Source organism: Benincasa hispida, chromosome 9 (assembly GCF_009727055.1).
Source record: "Benincasa hispida cultivar B227 chromosome 9, ASM972705v1, whole genome shotgun sequence".
In the NCBI taxonomy this organism is placed as follows: Eukaryota; Viridiplantae; Streptophyta; class Magnoliopsida; order Cucurbitales; family Cucurbitaceae; genus Benincasa; species Benincasa hispida.
Window position 1 is genome coordinate 15,936,972 of NC_052357.1, and position 18,483 is coordinate 15,955,454.

An 18,483-nucleotide genomic window follows, 5' to 3' on the forward strand; every position below is an offset into this window, starting at 1 on the left:
TATTTACAAAATAGATTGATTCATTTTCCTTTATTTGAATGTACATATATAAAAGTTTATATGTTTAAAAATTTTCACATAAATTTTATTTAAACGGAATGTAATGAAGAGTGTAAATTGATCTACTTACAAAAGTCTAAAATCTAAGATTTAAATTGATAAAATCCTAAATTTTGAGAAATAAATTGATATTTTTACTGAAATTAAGAAGAAAAAAAATGAATAACTTGTATGTAGCTTTGATTACCTTTTTCTTTAGTATTTTCTCTTGTTATTCACACTACACTTACTAGCTTAAGATTTCGCCTTCTATATTTTGTTTTATTAATATAAATTGATCAAAGATGAAAAAAAAAAATTGATATACTATAAATAAACATTTGCACATTGCCTCAACAATGAGATAATTTTGTTGCAATTTTATGAACCAATAAAAGGGGATTAACAATCTCTAAACATTTTTAGGGGAGGATGAAAAAAAGAAAAAGAGAAGCAAGAAACATAAAAAAATTTACGAAAACCAGAAATAGAAATGTTATCAAAGTCTTTCTAGATAGTTGTAATGATTAATCAACTTGTACGGGCCTATTCTTAATAGAACAAACATTCAAGATGAAAATTTAAATCTCCAACTTAAAGAGAGCTAGATTTACAATTATAAAAAGACAGGTAAGGAAAATTAATGGCAAAATATACGAATTCTTCCAAAATAGTGTGAACAGCATCAAAGATCCAATCAAAACATCCCTATTAAACGTTCAATATCTTGTTACGTGTGGCCCAAGTTTACTTGTTTGAGGTGCTAACCAACACCCCCATCCCACAAAAAATAAAACCAAAAAAAAAAAAGGAAAAAGGAAAAGAAAAGAAAAGAAGAAGGGTCAAAGAACATGGCCAGTTCATTGTCATAATCAATTTAGGCACTTTAGTTGAATAGCCACAGTGATCTCATTTGTTTCTGTGTTGGTACAATTGAATGCAAGAAGCCCTCTCTCCACCTAGATTCAGGGTAGGGTATCCCCCCTCAATTATGTGTTAATTTCAATGTGTTTTATGTCTATTAATTCTCCTTTACAAGGAACATCATTTTACAACAATGCATATTCAAGCTTGTAAAATAGGATGGATGCAAATGATACAAGGTTTGTAAGGTACCTTTTTTTATTCCTATAACACATCTGAGCTCAATGGATATGGGGGCACTATGTTATTCGGATCTGAGTCGTCCATCTTTTGACACACGTATATGAAGTGAGAATCTGGGTCTTCCATAACAAAACTTGGTGGCAGCAAGCCCTTGTCGGTCAGTGGCACCGGTTCCAGATATGATTTTTCTGGTGTGCTACACTCTTCCGGCCTTTGGAATCCTGGCCTTGCTGTACAATGCAAAGAATGAGAACTGGGAAGGAAGCATATTTCCAAATTCCATAGAACTTAAAACAAGGGGAAAACAGAAGTAAGTCTCCCATGCTCATTACTGACATAGAATAAGATAAACTATCTTGTAACATATGATTCAGTAAGAAATAAAAGCAAAACGAATGTGATGTTGGTTTCAACATAACTGGTAGTAGTCCAAAAGAACGATGCTCAATTGATGCAGATAACATTGTAAAATTGCTCGACATAATTATGTCACTGTGTGTGTGGGGGATGGGAGGTGGGAACTTAAAACTCGAATCTTTTCAAGTACTGGTGCCGTTAACAGGCTTGACTTCATTGTGAATCAACTAGTTCTATATTTAAGAAAAATAAAAGAAAAAATAATGCCATTCTGTATAGACGGGATTCATATTACTCTTGGTTAAATCCTTGAATAATCTTTTTAGTTTCCAATTTAGATTCCAGTTTTTTTGTTTTAGTTTCCTTTTTGTATTTTAACTCATAGTTTCTTCCCTAGTTAGCCATCATGATTCTTGGAGAATGCTCTCCTTTAATTCCTTATGCTACACCACTAACTGGTAATAGTAATAGCATTTTTTCCAATAAATACCACTTCAGAAGTTTATTTGTCGTTCTATCTTGTCGGTCTATAAATTATCTAGTTTTCTCAGGTGTGAGAATACAACGTAAAGAAAGAAATGGCCCAATGGCCCAATGACCCACTGTTAGGATACCAAGACACAGAAAATATATGAAAAACACTAGAGAATAGTATTTTGAAAGGGCTACATCTCTCCAACAGCGAATCCCTAAAATCTAACTCGGATACTGTTATCCTACTAATATTCCCAAAATATCCCTTCCTAATACTCTCATTACACATTGTAGCAGTATTACCTGCATTCATAATTCATGTTCAGACCTTTCAACACTCAGGGAGAGCTCTTGAAAATCTAATATTAAACTACCTATCTTTAGTAGATGTCTGAGATTCTTCATTTTTTCCTTAAATTGTTTTTCTGCATAGACGTGGTTTGTAACAAAAAACACCCAAAGAAGGCCTGTATCAACTAGACCTGGAAATAAAAAGGAAAAGTTCAGTGAGAGGATGAAAATGAACTCACGGATTATAAACAGCGCTATCTTCCAATTGTATGAAGGTCGCATCAAATGGGGCATCCTTACTTTGGGATCACCATAAGTTATCTGCAAATAACCAAAATATATTTTGATTATTTTACTGCAAACAGAACATTAAAAAGTAAAGCCTTGACGAGAGAGAAAAGATGGATACCAGTAAATAGACTCCTCCTGGTTTAAGAAGCCTACAGAAGTAGCAGCCAAAAATTAGTGGAGAAAAGTAGAACCAAAAGAACAGAATCTACACTAGTCAATCAATCTTTTGAAGTTCATAAAGTCCACAACCTACTCACTTCTCCCAGCATTTGAGCAGCACTAATCGGAGCATCAGTGCCACACTGTGTACACAAAATTAAAGAATTAGAATATGGGAAAAAATAATGAATAACATGCATGAGAAATATGGAAAGCTCACATACCATCAATGAATCAAGTGTCCCTATATCAAGAACCAAGGGGCCAGCAGTAAAACGAGGTCACACCAGCATTGAAAAATCAACACATCGAGCAAACTTCAGTATTAAAGATTGGGAAATTTGACAGTGAGTAAAATGAAGATCAAGAAGTCAGACCTTTATCAATGACAGCACCGAATTTCTCGTCTGGGAAAAAGCTCATGTCCCTGACATCCATTTCCATGTCTATACAGATTTGTCAAGGAAACTTGTAGGAGCTGATTGTACTTTAGCTAAAAGGGAATACAAGGACGACAACCCTTTGAGAGGACCATTTCTCCTACACTTTACCCAAGTATTTATGATTCAATTTTAACAAACTCAATAATTATGACTATGATAACCATAAAACTTTTATCTCTCTCTCTCTCTTTCTCTCTCTCTCTAGATATATATATATATAGATAGATTACCATACTAACAGTTCTGTCAACACAAGCAACTCGAGTGTTTAATTTGAAAACAAGACAAATCATTCATGGTAATTTAACAAAGATACGATCCTCAAAGGATACATTTCAACTGGGGGACGAATTGATACTTTCTTCTCATTATGTCAATTGCCACCGAAGAAATGTCAACGTTCATTATGTCTTCATATCCATCCTTGACCATATCCTCTGACATGACTACAAGTACATAAAAGATACCACAGTTAAAATCAATGTTTTATTAAGTAGCAGACAACAATTCGGTCATATTTAATGGGCCGAAGCTCTTAATTACACTGCATCAGTTATCAATTTCTACACAGCATCTTGTCCATTATGTAGATTAATAATCAAACAATATAGCGTCTATAATTTCCAAATATTTACTGATACTTGCATCTTAACGCGTGTCATTATGGACATTTTTGCCAAATATGTACACATTTTCAGAAACAACCAAATTCAGAAATTCCAATTTCCAAGTCCAAGCTTAAAACCTCAATAATAAATAACTTGAACCCCATCCCATGTGTTAAATTCTTGCCCTTCCCATGCTCATGCTTTCAGCTCTCAGATAAGTTGTGATTTAATCCAAACATTAAGCTACTTAAGTTCAAGATTGATTCTCTCAGAGCCAATTTACATGAGAATCCAGAACTGGATTAACACCAAAAATATGAATACTAAAATCAGATGTTCTAGTTCATGTAATTCTCATCCAACAGAGTCCAAAAAGTTGACTATGAATTATCAGTGACAAAATTCCAAGATAGCTCCTCGATTCAATTTCCACGTATGCTAAGCCGCCTAAATTTCTCAATCCGATAAACTTAAAATCCATCAAACATTAATTTAGGACGAAGAAAAATTGAATGCAGCGAAAATTAATTAGAATTCCAACTTCCAACGCTTCCCCGAGAGCAATTCAATTCTCCAAGGAAAACGAAACTGGAAAAAGGCATAAAGGTGAAATAGAGGGAAATTACCAGCATTACCACAGCCGACCATAAGGACGGAGGCGGAAGTGCTGATGAACTTACGAACAAAGGGACGAAGAGCAGCATAACGCTGGTACCAATCAAAAGAACCAGCCTCCTGCAGGTAACGAGCGTCCCAGTAGACAGCATCGCCATAGTTGTAGGTGTTGCAGCTCGACACGTCCCTGTACATGTCTGCACCTACGGCCGCCTCCGCCGAAAAATTTCACGACGGAAAGAAGACGATAAGAGTTTAGATACGGCGGCGGCGGTTGAATCGGCGGTTGTAAGGTGGGGTTTCGGTTGAGTTAGAGAGAGAGAGAGAGTGAAATGGGAGAGAGGAACAGGGAAGTCGGTTGAACACTGGTCTGGATGGGATTAGGAGCGCGTGGAGAGTGGCGCGTAGATAAAAGCGCGTGAGTTTAGAGTGGTCGAGTGATTTTCAAAATGAATATTCCAGAGAGTTCATTTTTATTTAAATACAGATTAATATTATCGAAATATTCCGCGACCAAGAATTAGGAAAAGAATCCCATTATTTTTGTTACTCCCAAGTTTAAAATATTGATGTGAACGAAAATATCAATATTTTAATTTTACGAAAATATAAATAAAAATATCGATAAAATATTGACGTTGATAAAAAAAAATTTAAAAAAAATCCTAAAAACAAAAAATTCAAAAATAAATTAGTAAATAAGCATATATGATTTTTAAGTAAATTTAAATATATATTATTTATATTATATTCACATTAGTAACATTTTGTTGTCTTTTTTTATTTTTCATAATTTTTTTATAATATAATAAAAATATCTATTCACCTATGATATCGAATTAATGAAAATATCGAAATATCAATTAAAATATCGATATGTGGATGATGACTCAGTTTTTTACTTTAATTTTTTAATTTTTAGATTTCAATTTTTAAATTTTTAAATTTATTATTGCTTTATGCTAAATTAGAAAAATTAAAACAAAATTTTAAAAATATTTAAAAAAACGTACTTTAAATTTGAAAACACCTGTAATATGTAAACAATAAGGCAAAGAGATTTATAGGTACAAATAATATTTATAAACTTCATTCTCAATTACCAAAATAAATTAAATATAAAGTGTTGTAATTAATTTTTATATTTTTTATAGTCACTCGCAATTAAAGAAGGTTAAAACAGATATCTTTTACTAGGTTTAATAAATTATATATAATATGTAATAATGACATAGATAGAATCTTGGAGAAAAATAATTCAATTTGTTGAAATTTGTGAATTCAAATAATTGATTCAGTTATCGATCTTACATATTTATTTAGACATAATTTCATGAAATGTTTTTTTTTTTTAACAAATTAGTGAATTTAGAGAAAGATTTTTATTGGCTAAAATGAGTGGACTCTCATTTTAAAATTAAACAATTGAAAAAAAAATCTCATTTTTAAGTAAAAATATTCGTATCAAAAGTTTAGAGATCTATAATAAAAACTCAAAGGTATGTTGAATTGATTAAAGAAAAAAAAAATTAAAAAGTTAATTTTTATGGAAGGTCTTTTAATAAAAATTGTTTAAAATAAAATTAGAAAATGTTTCAAAAATTATTTGACTAAATATCAATTTACGGCGCTGAACATTGGTGGTTGATTTAAACTTTATTCTAATAATAGTATCAATTTAAACTTCAAACTATTATAAATATATTAATTTAAACTCCAAATTAATAATAATCATATCAATTTAAATCTGAAACTTTGTATCCATTTAAACCTTGAAATTCAATAAATGTATCAATTTAAACCCTCCATTATATTTTATTTGGATACACTTACAAAAATTTAGGATTTAAATTGTTATATTAATGAAAGTTCAAGGTTTAAATTGACACGCTTGAGAAAATTTAAGGTTTAAATTGATATAATTATTTGTTTAACTTTTTAGTGGTGGCAAAAATTAAACATTTAAAAATTTAAATAAAAACACATCCTAAAACTATGTAGTTTAGAGTAAAAATGAATTCCCTTAATACTTTTTTTTTTCTTTTGATAAATTTAAGTTTAAATATCATTTTAGTCACTATATTTTCATAAAAATATTAAACCTAATTTATACTATTTTTATTTTTTATTTTTTTAAAAATTTATTTATTAACATTTTTACTCTAAATTTTGAAGAAAAAAAAATAACATATTATATTTCCTTGTATTTGATACTTATAATTTATTTATTTTTTCAATTATTTAGAGGATGAAAATAATTTGGTTGTTCAATTTTGGTTAGTGCCAAAGTGGGTTGGTAGGGACGGTTTTATTTTTTTTTACAATAACTATCCTTATTTTTTTAAAAGGAAAATTGGTTGGTTGAACCGAAATAAATAAAGTTGGCCTAACTGAAAATGAAATCATGTGAATAAAGAAAACTACCTAAATTTTCGATTGAACAGATGCTATTTTAACATTGAGCATGATTTTCATTTGGCTCATTTATAAATTATAATAATTACTTAACCCATAACTTAATTTTAATGAAATTGATACACAAACTTATATTTTCAACACAATAAACAAAAATTATTATACAAATTTATGGGTTATATAAGTACTTAAAATTATATTTAATATGCCAACGTAGCATTTTTTAAAATAAACAAAACATAAGACTAGTTTTATTTTATAATTATTTTGGTCTCTGAACTTTAGAAAGATTATATTGTATTTATTTGTTTTAGCCTCTAAACTTTACAAAGGTTATTTTGTATTTATATACGGTTTTTGCATTAAAAAGATGAATGAAACTTTAACCTAACATGTTCTTAGTCATCTAGTTTACGTCTGTATGTTGCATCAATGTAGTAAAAAATTGTCTAAGTATGACATCAATAGTTGAGATTAAAATATAAATATATGATGTGAGATCTCAAGATATAAAAGTTTATGGCATTATATAAATACGATGATGCTAAATAAATTTATATGCTGAATTTATAATTCTCTCCGCAAAATTAATGGTTATTTTAAGTATAATAAAATGGGACATTGAAATTTGAACCTTCACATCTAAGAAAATGAGTATATATCAATTACAATTGAACTAAACTCATTCTGACATGTTTACACAATATAGTGGTTAAACTCCATTTATAAGGTTTGATATTTTGGGTCAAATAAATGTTCACAAAGTTTCATGTCTTTATCTCGTTAATGTACGTTAAAAGATTTTCAAAAAGTCTTATAACTATAATATAAAAATGAAAGAAACAACCAAAATATGGAGAAATTATTTTGTCACAATGTTGCTAGTAATTATTCACCTTTGAATGTTGAGAGAGAATGAGAAATATCTCAAATTTATATCTAGTAATTATCAGAGACATGCATATTTTTTAATCTGTATCTATCAACTATCATGATGTAGTCAACCACATTTTGGAGGTCTCATTGAATTTTCCCCCAAAACATCAGCTAGAAGTACCCAAACACATGTTCCTGATTTATAGGCTTCACAACATAACACACACATTTTTTTTTATTATTACTTGAGAGAACCCTCCAAAAAAAGTCTAAGGTTTTAACTCCGAGCTCGAACATTTTCTAGTACAACGTTAGTTTCATTCATGGAATGCTACAAAAAAAAAAAAAAACATTTAAGAGTTGTGTGACACCCATAAAATAAAATAATCATTATTAAAATGGTATCACTACTACAAAATCTACATTACTTGCTTGTAGTTTTTAATTACTTGACGTTTTTTTGGAAAAAAAAAAGTCAAGTAATGACCTTTTAGGAAAGAAAATGTCAAGTAAAAGGATTAAAAAGACGGAGATTGACGGAATGTTTCAGATATTTTCACGCGAACTATTAATTGACACGTTTTTCGTGTCAAGTAATATAAGGTCTTGCTTGACACTTTTTTGTGTTAAGTATAAGAAGCTCTTACTTGACATATTTTTTATGTCAAGTAAAATATAAAAAATAATTTTTTTTAATCTTTATTTTTTGTTTCCCTCCCTCCCCCATTTTCATTTCCCTCTCGAATTTTGTTTCCCTCCTACCAAAATTATTAAATAAAATATAAAAAATAATTAACTTACGATTTTGAATAAGTAAAAAATGATTATCAAATTAGAAAATCCCCCTTTTCTTCCTCTCACACCGCAACCCCCCTCCCCTCACAATAACTCCCTCTCCCTTTTACATTTTGTCTCCTTCTCGTAACCTAGCCCACTGCCGCCGATTTCAGCCACCATTCTTGTTCCTCCGGCCATCGCTCAGTGTTCGTCGTCGCTGCGCCGCACCTCCAACGAATGATCGACCGCGAGCATCTTTGGTTCGGCTTCCATGTGCACCCATCGCTGTCGATCTCTCCATCTCCATCCGATCTTTCTCTTTCAAACTCGTCGTGTGGTTCTGTCTTATCACTGCCCAATCTCAGACCTGCTGTGGCGTTTTGGGTAGGTTTTTGGTTTCTTGTATGGGTTTTCTTGGCGAATCTTAAACACCCACCGAATCTGCACCAGACGCCATCGGATCCATGCCAAACGCCCACCGGTCAGCCACCATACAACGTCCACCGGCCAGTCATCCACCAGATCCGCGTCAGTCGCCCAGCCTAGCCTCGCACCAAATCCGATCAGTCCTCGCACCAGATTCGGTCAGTCCTCCACCAAATTCGCCGTACAGCCGCGCTGTCCCTCTCAAGTAAGAGCTTCTTATAGTTTTATGAGTGTTCTTGTTCCTCTTTTGTTTTTATTTTCAGGCAAGTTGGTCAAGGCTCGAGTGAAGCATCAATTTGAGCAAACACTTCAGGTAAGTGTTTTGGATGTATTAGAATGAATTTGTGATTTGGGTAGGTAAGTGTTTTGGATGTATTAGAATGAATTTGTGATTTGGGTTATAATGTTGCATCTTCTGTAATGATTTTCTTGTTTGAATGTTTGATGATGAGATTGATTTTGAAGTGTTGGAAGAGTTGAGTTGTTGTCCAATAGGTTTGAGACCGATCTTAACAAGGTTTTGTTAAGTTTTGAGGTTAGTATTAATAGTTATTTGTTACCCATTGAAGTATTGGTCTAATAATTTAGTTATTTTCAATTTTTGATATTCAATACAAAGATTTCAAGGGATTGGAGCAAGTATCCAACAAAGTTAACGATGTTTGGACGTTTTGATAGGTATTAAGGCCTTGAAACTCTTTTGTAATTCTTATATAGTTGCTGGAATTTGCATTTTGTAACCACTATTATTGAACTTTTCGTAGGTTGGATTACTTCGTTATAGTTTTGAAGTGGCATTCAAATTAAGTCATACTTTGGGTAATCTATTTGGAGTTAATCGATTATTTTGGTGAATGAAATTTTGAAGAATTGGGCTTCCAATCTATTGTAACGACTCGACCCCCTAGGACTTAGGTTAGGCCGTTACTAAAATAAATGCGTATGTTGAGCTCAGTTATGTTGAAATAAATGCTAAATAGACAAGAGAAGTTCAAAAGCCATTTATTAAATGCAATTGTCAAAACAATAATAGGGTGCCCATAATTCGTAAAGACTATTAAAAGTATAAAAAAAACAATACTTAATAATAAGTTTCAAACAGTAAAACTAAACATTAAGGGAAAATAAGGACTCTAAATTTCATGATGCGGAAGCGTAAAAACTAGTCCCAATGGCACGATCACGAATTCTGCTGCGCCTTCGCCAGTGCATCTCTACCCCTTACCTGAAACATCAACATAAGAAAGAATGAGTATGAAATACTCAGTAAGTAATCCCACTACTGGGGTCAGGCTGGGCATCTATGTCCTCTAGATGCCTACCTCTAGTGGAACATATAAACTGCTCTAGTCCTCATAGAACACAAATATATATGAAAAACTTATTTCTATCCTACTGTAGTTAAGTACTAGTAAGTCCCATAGGACCCACAACCTCTGATGAATCCTGAAGAAAACACAATCTCTTACATATGCATGGTTATGCATACACCTCTTTCGTATACACATAAACTCACTTAATGTATACCTCTTTCGTACACATGGTTATGTATACACCTCTTTCGTATACAAACAACTCACTGAAGGTGTACCCCTTTTGCACACCTAGTTAAGTATACACCTCTTTCGTATACACCTAACCTACTAAGTATGTACCTCTTTCATACATCTAATTATGTATACACCTCTTTCGTATACACATAATTCACTGAGTATGTACCTCTTTCGTACACCCCAGGCCCTCTCTATAAATGTAGAGATGCGTACCTCTTTCGTACACATGGTCAAGCATACACCTCTTTCGTATACACAAAATCCACTGAGTATTTACCTCTTTCGTACACCCCAGTACTCTCTAGGTATGTATTATTTTCATACACACCAACCCTAGTACATCTCTTTCATGTACTAGCGCCCTTGGACGTGCATTACTTTCATGCAGTCACATAGTCTGGAAAGGAAAGGAGATTTTATCTAACTTCATATTAGATATAACATTCACCTAATCATAAATTCTCTAAAATCTCCTCATCGTCAACCTCATGTTAATTAACCTCAACATACATATTTAATCTAGTTTTAAATGAATCAACTGTAGCACATCACTTTCATGCACTAAATCATGTAAACAATGCAATATTCGAGATCTCGTAATATATCATACAGTCCATACATTCTCATAATAAATTGCATAACTATATAGGTCAACAAATGTCTAATGCTCATTTAGCTTTAAAGCACTCCTACTTAACTCATAATTTAAGGGTCATGTTCAATCATCATTTAATATAACTCATAAAAATCCAAATCAAGCTCATACGTAATCATATTTTAATATATTACCACATGCTCATATATCCTTCATAAGCAGTCCATCCAACCTCAAAACAATCAAAATTATTCAAAGAAAAATATGCTAGGATCCTCAATGTTAAATCTACAGTGTATCGCCTAGCACAAAAGCGATTCCAGTAGTAAGATTACTTACCTCAAAATTTGGTTACAAATTTTAGTCCACACAATTAGTCTTCTTACAACCTTTGGAAGACTTGAATCAACCGAAAATGTGGCTTGGTTCAAAAGTAGTTCCAAAACTCCCAAGCAAAAGTTCCAATCAAAACCTCACGAAGAAGAAACTTCAATAGCCGTTGGACAGTGCACAAATTTTCCTCCAAAGCTCCAAATCTAGCATCCAACCACAATGAGTAAATTAAAATCCAAACCAAAATCAAGTGGATAATCCTAAAATTAACCAATATGCCAAACAACTTGCCCAACCACAAAACCAGCAGCAATTGATGGCAGCAGTGGCTGGGCACTGCTTTAGATGAAGGAGGTCGTTGGCTCAATCGATGAACAGCACGGGCAGACGGTTAGATGAGCAAACCGGCGATGGCAGCGGAACGAGCAGGGCGATGCGCGGTGGACCTGGTTCGTGCACGAGGACCGACGCAGTTGAACTGGAAGGAATCGATGGCGGCACACTTCGGTTGACGTCGACGGCGATGGATCGAGCACCAACGGTAAACGTCTAGGCACGGTGGCTGGAGGCGCAGCGCGAGTGCTAGCAGCAGCGGGGTCCGGATCTGAGTAGAGAGGGAAGTGGCAGCAGAAAGAATTTTTTTTTTTTTTTTTTTGGGTAGTGAGGGAACGACTCGCATGAGGAAGATGGGGATGGATTCTTTCTTTTTATATATAAAAAAAAATAATAATAATAACTAAAAAGGAAAAGTATAATTACACTTAAATCATTTCCTTAATCCACTTTATACTATTTATTTCTTTTTCTTTTCAAAAGAAAATTAATTCTTGTCATTAATTTTCAAATTGAATTTCAAAATTGAATAATTTTCAAGTCAACACTTAAATTCCCATACTTATACTTCAAATCCAAAATTCCAAAAATGCCCCCCAATAACAAAATTATTGAAATCATAAAAAAGGTGAAAATTCGGGGTGTTACATCTATAATTTTGAATGAAATTTTGTAGATAAGATTGGATTACTTTATTGTAGTTTTGAATGAAATTTTGTAGATAAGATTGGGCTTCCAATATTCTCTATTTTTTATTCCTTGTAGATAAGATAAGTTGTGAAAGTTGTGAAAGTTGGGCGAAAAATATCTGCATTCTTCTATTTTAAATTTTAGCATATGATTGATTTGTTGATAATCTTCTTCCTCTTTTTTATATTTTCTCATTCTCTCCCATCTCCCATCTTGCTCTTCCTGAGGGCTGGATATGGTCAAAAGAGAATGAATGAAATCCTAGTAAGTCCCTAACTTTAAGTTGTAGACATTTTTTAAGTCTCGAGTATGATATTGCATAAAGTAAGCCAATCATATACATTTTTCCTTGTGCGTGACTTTTTGTCATTGTTGTATCTTAACATTTATTTTTATATTTTGAAAACTGATGTTATCGCCCTTTATTCTATTTTGCAAGTTGACTTGCATAAACATGGCTTACCTGGCCCTTAGTTCTCAATCTTTAGACTTCAAAACTCAATGTATAGATTAAATAATGTACTTTGTTGAGATGTTACTTATTAAACAATTTGTCATTTTTGTGTTTGTTGAAAGTTGAGTTTTGTATATAAAAGCAATAGTTGAGATTTTATTTTGTGTATGTACATGTGAAATAGAAATATTTTTGTAATTTATGAGGAGTGTTTATATGAAAAGTCATAGTTGAACATATGGAATTTTTAGGGAATATATTGAGTTGATAGATTTTAAATGTATAATATTTATTTAGTTGATGTAATTGTATTATTGGAATACAAAGTAAAAAATGAGAATATTGATTGGGGCATTTAATTTGAAAAAAAAAAACATATACTTGATACATAAAAAAATGCCAAGAGTTATCATATATGATATGTAATCGATGTCAAGAATTAATAAACTTGACATACCACCAATGTCAAATGTATTATCTTTCTTGACACGAAAATTGTATCAAGAAATATTTGTGTTGACGTTTTTTCGAAGTCAAGTTATCACACTATACTTGACAGTCGAATACTCTACGCTTTTATAAGCATCAGGTATACCATTTACTTGATATTGGAAAAACGTCAAGTAATCCAATTTCTGTAGTAGTGCATGTTAAAAATGTTAAATGAAAAGAGTATGTATTAATATTCTAGAACTGATGATTCATTATTTTAGTTATACGGTCTATATAATTCTTAAATGCTTCTTTTTATGATATACTATGAAAGGAGGTAGTATGGTAGTACTTAAAGTTTAAAATACCAATGCAAGCAAAAATAATGTAGAGAACTCAACTTTATAAAAGTGTAAGCCCTAAACAACTTTTACTTTTCTTAAGTTTAAGTTAGATTTAAAAATGTATAATTTAGGAATTAAGTCATTTAGATTGGAACTTGGTGTGAGAAAATTTGAGGTCTAAGTGTTAGTATGGAAGTAAAAAAGGAAAAGGTATTAGAGTTGCTATGACTTTGAATAACTAAAGCAAAGAGAGGGAAATCATTTTTGTCTAAATGTTGGAACAGAGTTGGAATTGTGAAGTGTGACCCGAAAGAGGGAGTTAGGAATCTTGTAAATTTGTATTAAGAATTGTAAATGGAAAAGGGATAATGTTACGTAATTTTCCTTTTAATTATAATTTAAGGTTGGCTAAGGATGAGTTCAAACAAAGCTGAGTGGGTTGAATGTAAAGGAATTGAATTTCTTGTGTGGAAGCATGTGATCATTGTTTGCTTCAGTTGTGTTACATGAAATTTAAACAGAACAATAATAAAGTTGTAGAATTAAACATGCTCTTAAGGTTAGTTAAGGAAAAATAAATATTATCTTTGGAGAACAACCTTCAATGTCTTCACTCAATAGAATTGATCATTCACAGCACTGCACAAAAAAAATTCACGAGCAAGACACTACTAAAAAAGACTTCTTTGTTGTTCTCTTGAACAAGGAAAAGTTTGTGAAAACTCTTAAAGAACGGGAAGGAAAGATAGATTTTTCTTTTCCTTTAGAAGTTGAGAGAATTTCAGGCGAATTCAAGGTGAGATTTTTCTTTTTGTAAAAAACAATTAAAAAAACTCATTGAGATCTCATCTCAATTTAACATGAACGGAGTTGGTAACTCCCAATGCAGGAGAGTTATTTTAATAATAATAAATAATAAATATATAAGATATTTATTAATCAAATATTAAATAATATATTCAATTAATTAAATGTTAATTAATTAAATATAATTTAATCAATTTATTAAATATCACATATTTAGTTAAATGTGTATATATATCATATTCTAGTATACATATTCTTTCTCAACCTCTAGTTTTAATATGAATCTTATTCATGTTAATTATAGTCTAGTATTAATATAAATTTAATTTATATTAATTTAATATTTGGATCTTATTCAAATATTAATACTCTCATACTATATAGTTTAATTTTGAATCTAACTCAAAATTAACTTTATAATAAATGTATATTGACTGTATTATATACAATTAACATCATCTTATTTGGTATCATATACAATTAATTCCCTTTAAAATAATTTGAACATTTCAAATTTCTTCCAATTTCAAGTCCTTGTTGAATTCGTTTATGAGCAAGCAGATGGACCTAATACACTAAGAGTTATAAGCTCCAATGATTCACGATTAATTAATTGAACTTTTTAATTAAGTTAATCATCATTCATTAACTATGGGGCACTCCATTAAAAACCTATAGTTGCACTCCTATGGACTGTAGTATGTTTACGAATTAACCATATTTTGTAAGTTAACCCTTATAGTTGGGTTAAATTATCGTTTTACCCCAATAATTATCTTTTATACCTCCAGTACTACTGATCATCTAATGAACAATTTTGTTTATGGTCTAAACATAAACAAAGTCTCTCCTGGACCAGTGAGAGGGTGATGCCTCATTGTTCATGTCCTGGAGTCAGCACATAAGGGAACAATCTATCTACTTTCTCTAAAGATGGGAAGGAGTGAGTTCCATCTTGTGAAACTATGTTCCTAGTTCCTCACACATTATCGTCCCAAATGGTAGGTATATTGAGTCGAAAGTTAAGGCCACTCTCACCCATACAAATCAAAGAATGACCCTAATAAACAGAAGTTTACAACTCACTCGGGATTAAGATCCAGTTACATGGTTACATGGTTATTGTTTGAAATATAAAATTCTTCAATTAATGATGTTATAAAAAGAGATTATATTTCGTGGTCTGATCTTAAAAAAACTCGTTATATAAGATATCCTCATCTCCATATCATCACATGAATGATTTGGATCAAGTCGTTTGTAACACTTACAACTGTTGTAATATTTACAAAGTGACTCGTATCCATAGCATTACCAAGATAAGGTAAACCTTATTTATATACTATAGATCTTTTAGGTTATTCTTGAACGTGATTTAATTGTATGTCAACTACATATTATTTAAGTTACATTAAACTACCTCGAATCTTAGTTTATTGGATTTTGAATTATAAAAATAATGTGGAATACTTTACTCATTAAATAAACATTTTATTTATTAATTAATAATTTGTTTACAAAATACACAGACTGCGAGATTTAGGACATAAATCCTAAAAATCTCTCACTTATCCTAAAACTAGTGGGATGCACAATACATGTAAAAGATAAATACAATAAACTAGGATATACAATAATTCCTAGTCATATCTCTCATTTTTCCGAGTCTAAGTGATACATAATCCGTAGACATAAACCTTCTAGATGACCCTCGAACACATTAGTCATGAGATTCTTGGTAAAAGGATCAACAATGTTGTGCTCTGATGCTATTTGTGTGATAATCAAGTTCCCTCATTACACAATCTCTCGTATCACATGATACTTCCATTCTATGTGTTTTCCTCTTTTATGACTTTGAGGTCCTTCGAATTTGCCACAGCACCACTGTTGTCATAATAAAGAGTGATAGGCAAAGGCATATTTGGAACAACTTTCAAATTGATCAAGAACTTTCTTAGCCAAATAGCTTCTACAACAGCTTCACCAACAACTATATATTTTACCTTCATAGTGGAGTCCACAACACAATCTAGTTTTATGTTACACCATACTTCATCTCCTCCATTGAGAGTTAACACTGATCCTGATGTAGATTTCCTAGAATCTTTATCAGTTTGAAAATCAGAGTCGGTGTATCTTGTAAGGATTAAATCCTTAGCACCATACATAAGCATGTAATTTTCTGTTTTCCTAGGATACTTGAAGATTGTTTTTACTACCGTTCAGTGATCAGATCCTAGATTAGGTTGATACCTGTTGACAATCTCAACTATATAGCATATGTTTGTCCTTGTACACAGCATGGCATACATAAAACTACCCACAGCCGATACATATGGAATCTATCTCATTTCCTCAACTTCTTGAAGCGTCTTAGGACATTGTTCCTTAGACAAGGTAATTCCAAGCCTAAAAGGTAAGTTACCTTTCTTGGAATTTTACATCGAATATCTGACAAATATGTTGATAATATACGATACTTGAGACAAGGCTAACATTTAGTTCTTACGATTTCAAATAATTTGAATACCAAGAACATAATGTGCTTCTCCCAAATCTTTTCATTTGGAATTGAGCAGATAACCAGTTTTCAATGTCAGTAAGAAATCCTATTTCATTCCTAATTAGTAGGATATCATCTACATACAACAATAGAAAAGTAAGAGTATTCTTAATGATTTTCTTGTAAATATAAGGTGTTGGAGTTAACATGCAATTAGCGAAAGAAATCAGGATTATTAACGTCTAATTCATCAATTTTAGCATCTAAGTAAGCATGTTCATAAAGAAAACAATGTTTGAAGAAATTACCTTCGAAGATCTTCTTCTGTCCACAAATTCAACTTCAATCTTCAATCCAAATGTGGGTAGACCATCATTTGATCTTTCCTACTATTCTTTTGGACCTTAGATTGATTTGTGGGAATCAAAATGAGTTTAATTTGAGGAAATTTTTATAAAGGAAGATACTGGTTTCAGCTGAAGTTGAAGAACCCTTTCTTCAACCAAACCTCAGCCAAAATCCCCTTTTGCATGTTCTTTAACCAGCTAAATTCAGTTGGTTTTTATTACTCTCAATCATGCAAGCTGATTTCCTCATAACAAGCCATCACCTACTTGATCAATTAAGTGGAATTTGGTGTTGTCCAAAGTGGGAAAAACCCACTTAGTTCAAAATTTTCCAATTTCTTTCTTTAATTTAAAATTAATTTCTTAAAATGAAATCCATTTTTCAATTGATTTTAAACCAAAAATAATTTAAAATCAAATTTCAAAATTGGAAAAATTTGTAAACTTAATTTTTAACAAAAAATAATTCCAATAATTAATTTTAAATAATTAATTAAACTATTTAATTAATTAAATTAATTTAATTTAATATCAAATATTAAATTAATTAAATATCAGTTCCTCAATCATGAATTCCTATTCATATAATTTAATATTTAAATTGAATTTAAATATTGTTCAATTCTTCAATTTCATTTAATTTCACAATTAAACGTGTAATTATATTGCATATAATTACTAATTTCCTAAATTCGAATATGAACGTTTCAAATTAAACTCATCATGTTATTCTAAGATTTAATCCTTTTTTGAGCTAGTAGGGGGATCTAATGGACCTACAGATAATGGGCTCTGAAGATTCGAGATTAATTGGTTGAACTCTTTAAATCGAATTAATCAACATTCATTAACTATAGGTCACTCCACTAAAGCTCAATAGTTGCATTTCCCTCAATGTAGATATATTTGTGTCCAGTCGATATAATCATAATTAGCAAGTTAACCTTTCATAGGTCGTTCGTAATAACAACTAGGTCAATAGTTATTTTACCCCCGAGATTACATCTTGTTTCTTAAGTCCCACTGATCCTTTAATGAACAATTAGTTTGTGATCCAATCACTAAACTGAGCCCCTTTTTGGCCAATGAGAGTGTGGGGTTCTTTGTCCATGACTCGGAGTCGACACTTAAAGGAACAACCTCTATATTATCCTCAAAAGCAGGTAGGAATGAATTCCGTCTTGCACCCTATGTCCTCAGCTATCTACGTG

At 31.5% G+C, this 18,483-nt stretch overlaps 1 protein-coding gene and 1 long non-coding RNA gene across 2 annotated transcripts; one reads left to right on the plus strand and one right to left on the minus strand.

Moving 5' to 3' along the window:
* Positions 1-878: 878 nt before the first annotated feature.
* On the minus strand, positions 879-4,810 carry LOC120085070 (EEF1A lysine methyltransferase 4). Its single transcript, XM_039040917.1, has 8 exons — positions 4,396-4,810; positions 3,494-3,607; positions 3,096-3,164; positions 2,943-2,962; positions 2,809-2,861; positions 2,678-2,708; positions 2,508-2,589; positions 879-1,376 (listed from the first exon to the last, which is right to left on the minus strand). Exons 1-8 carry the CDS (start codon positions 4,577-4,579, stop codon positions 1,168-1,170), a joined length of 762 nt encoding a protein of 253 aa, XP_038896845.1. The 5' UTR covers positions 4,580-4,810; the 3' UTR covers positions 879-1,167.
* A 3,696-nt stretch (positions 4,811-8,506) lies between these two features.
* On the plus strand, positions 8,507-9,877 carry LOC120085032. The gene is made up of 2 exons (XR_005483797.1): positions 8,507-9,556; positions 9,643-9,877. It is a non-coding gene; the product is annotated as an uncharacterized LOC120085032 (long non-coding RNA).
* The last annotated feature ends 8,606 nt before the right edge of the window (positions 9,878-18,483 follow it).

Bases quoted from the DNA above. Each gene is read 5' to 3' on its own strand.
- LOC120085070 (XM_039040917.1), bottom strand. From the start codon at position 4,579: ATGTACAGGGACGTGTCGAGCTGCAACACCTACAACTATGGCGATGCT. The intron at 3,608-4,395 runs GTAATTTCCCTC...ATGTACTTGTAG, and splicing joins GGTCGGCTGTGGTAATGCTG to TCATGTCAGAGGATATGGTC. The intron at 2,963-3,095 runs GTCTGACTTCTT...TTCTTGATATAG, and splicing joins CGGTGCTGTCATTGATAAAG to GGACACTTGATTCATTGATG.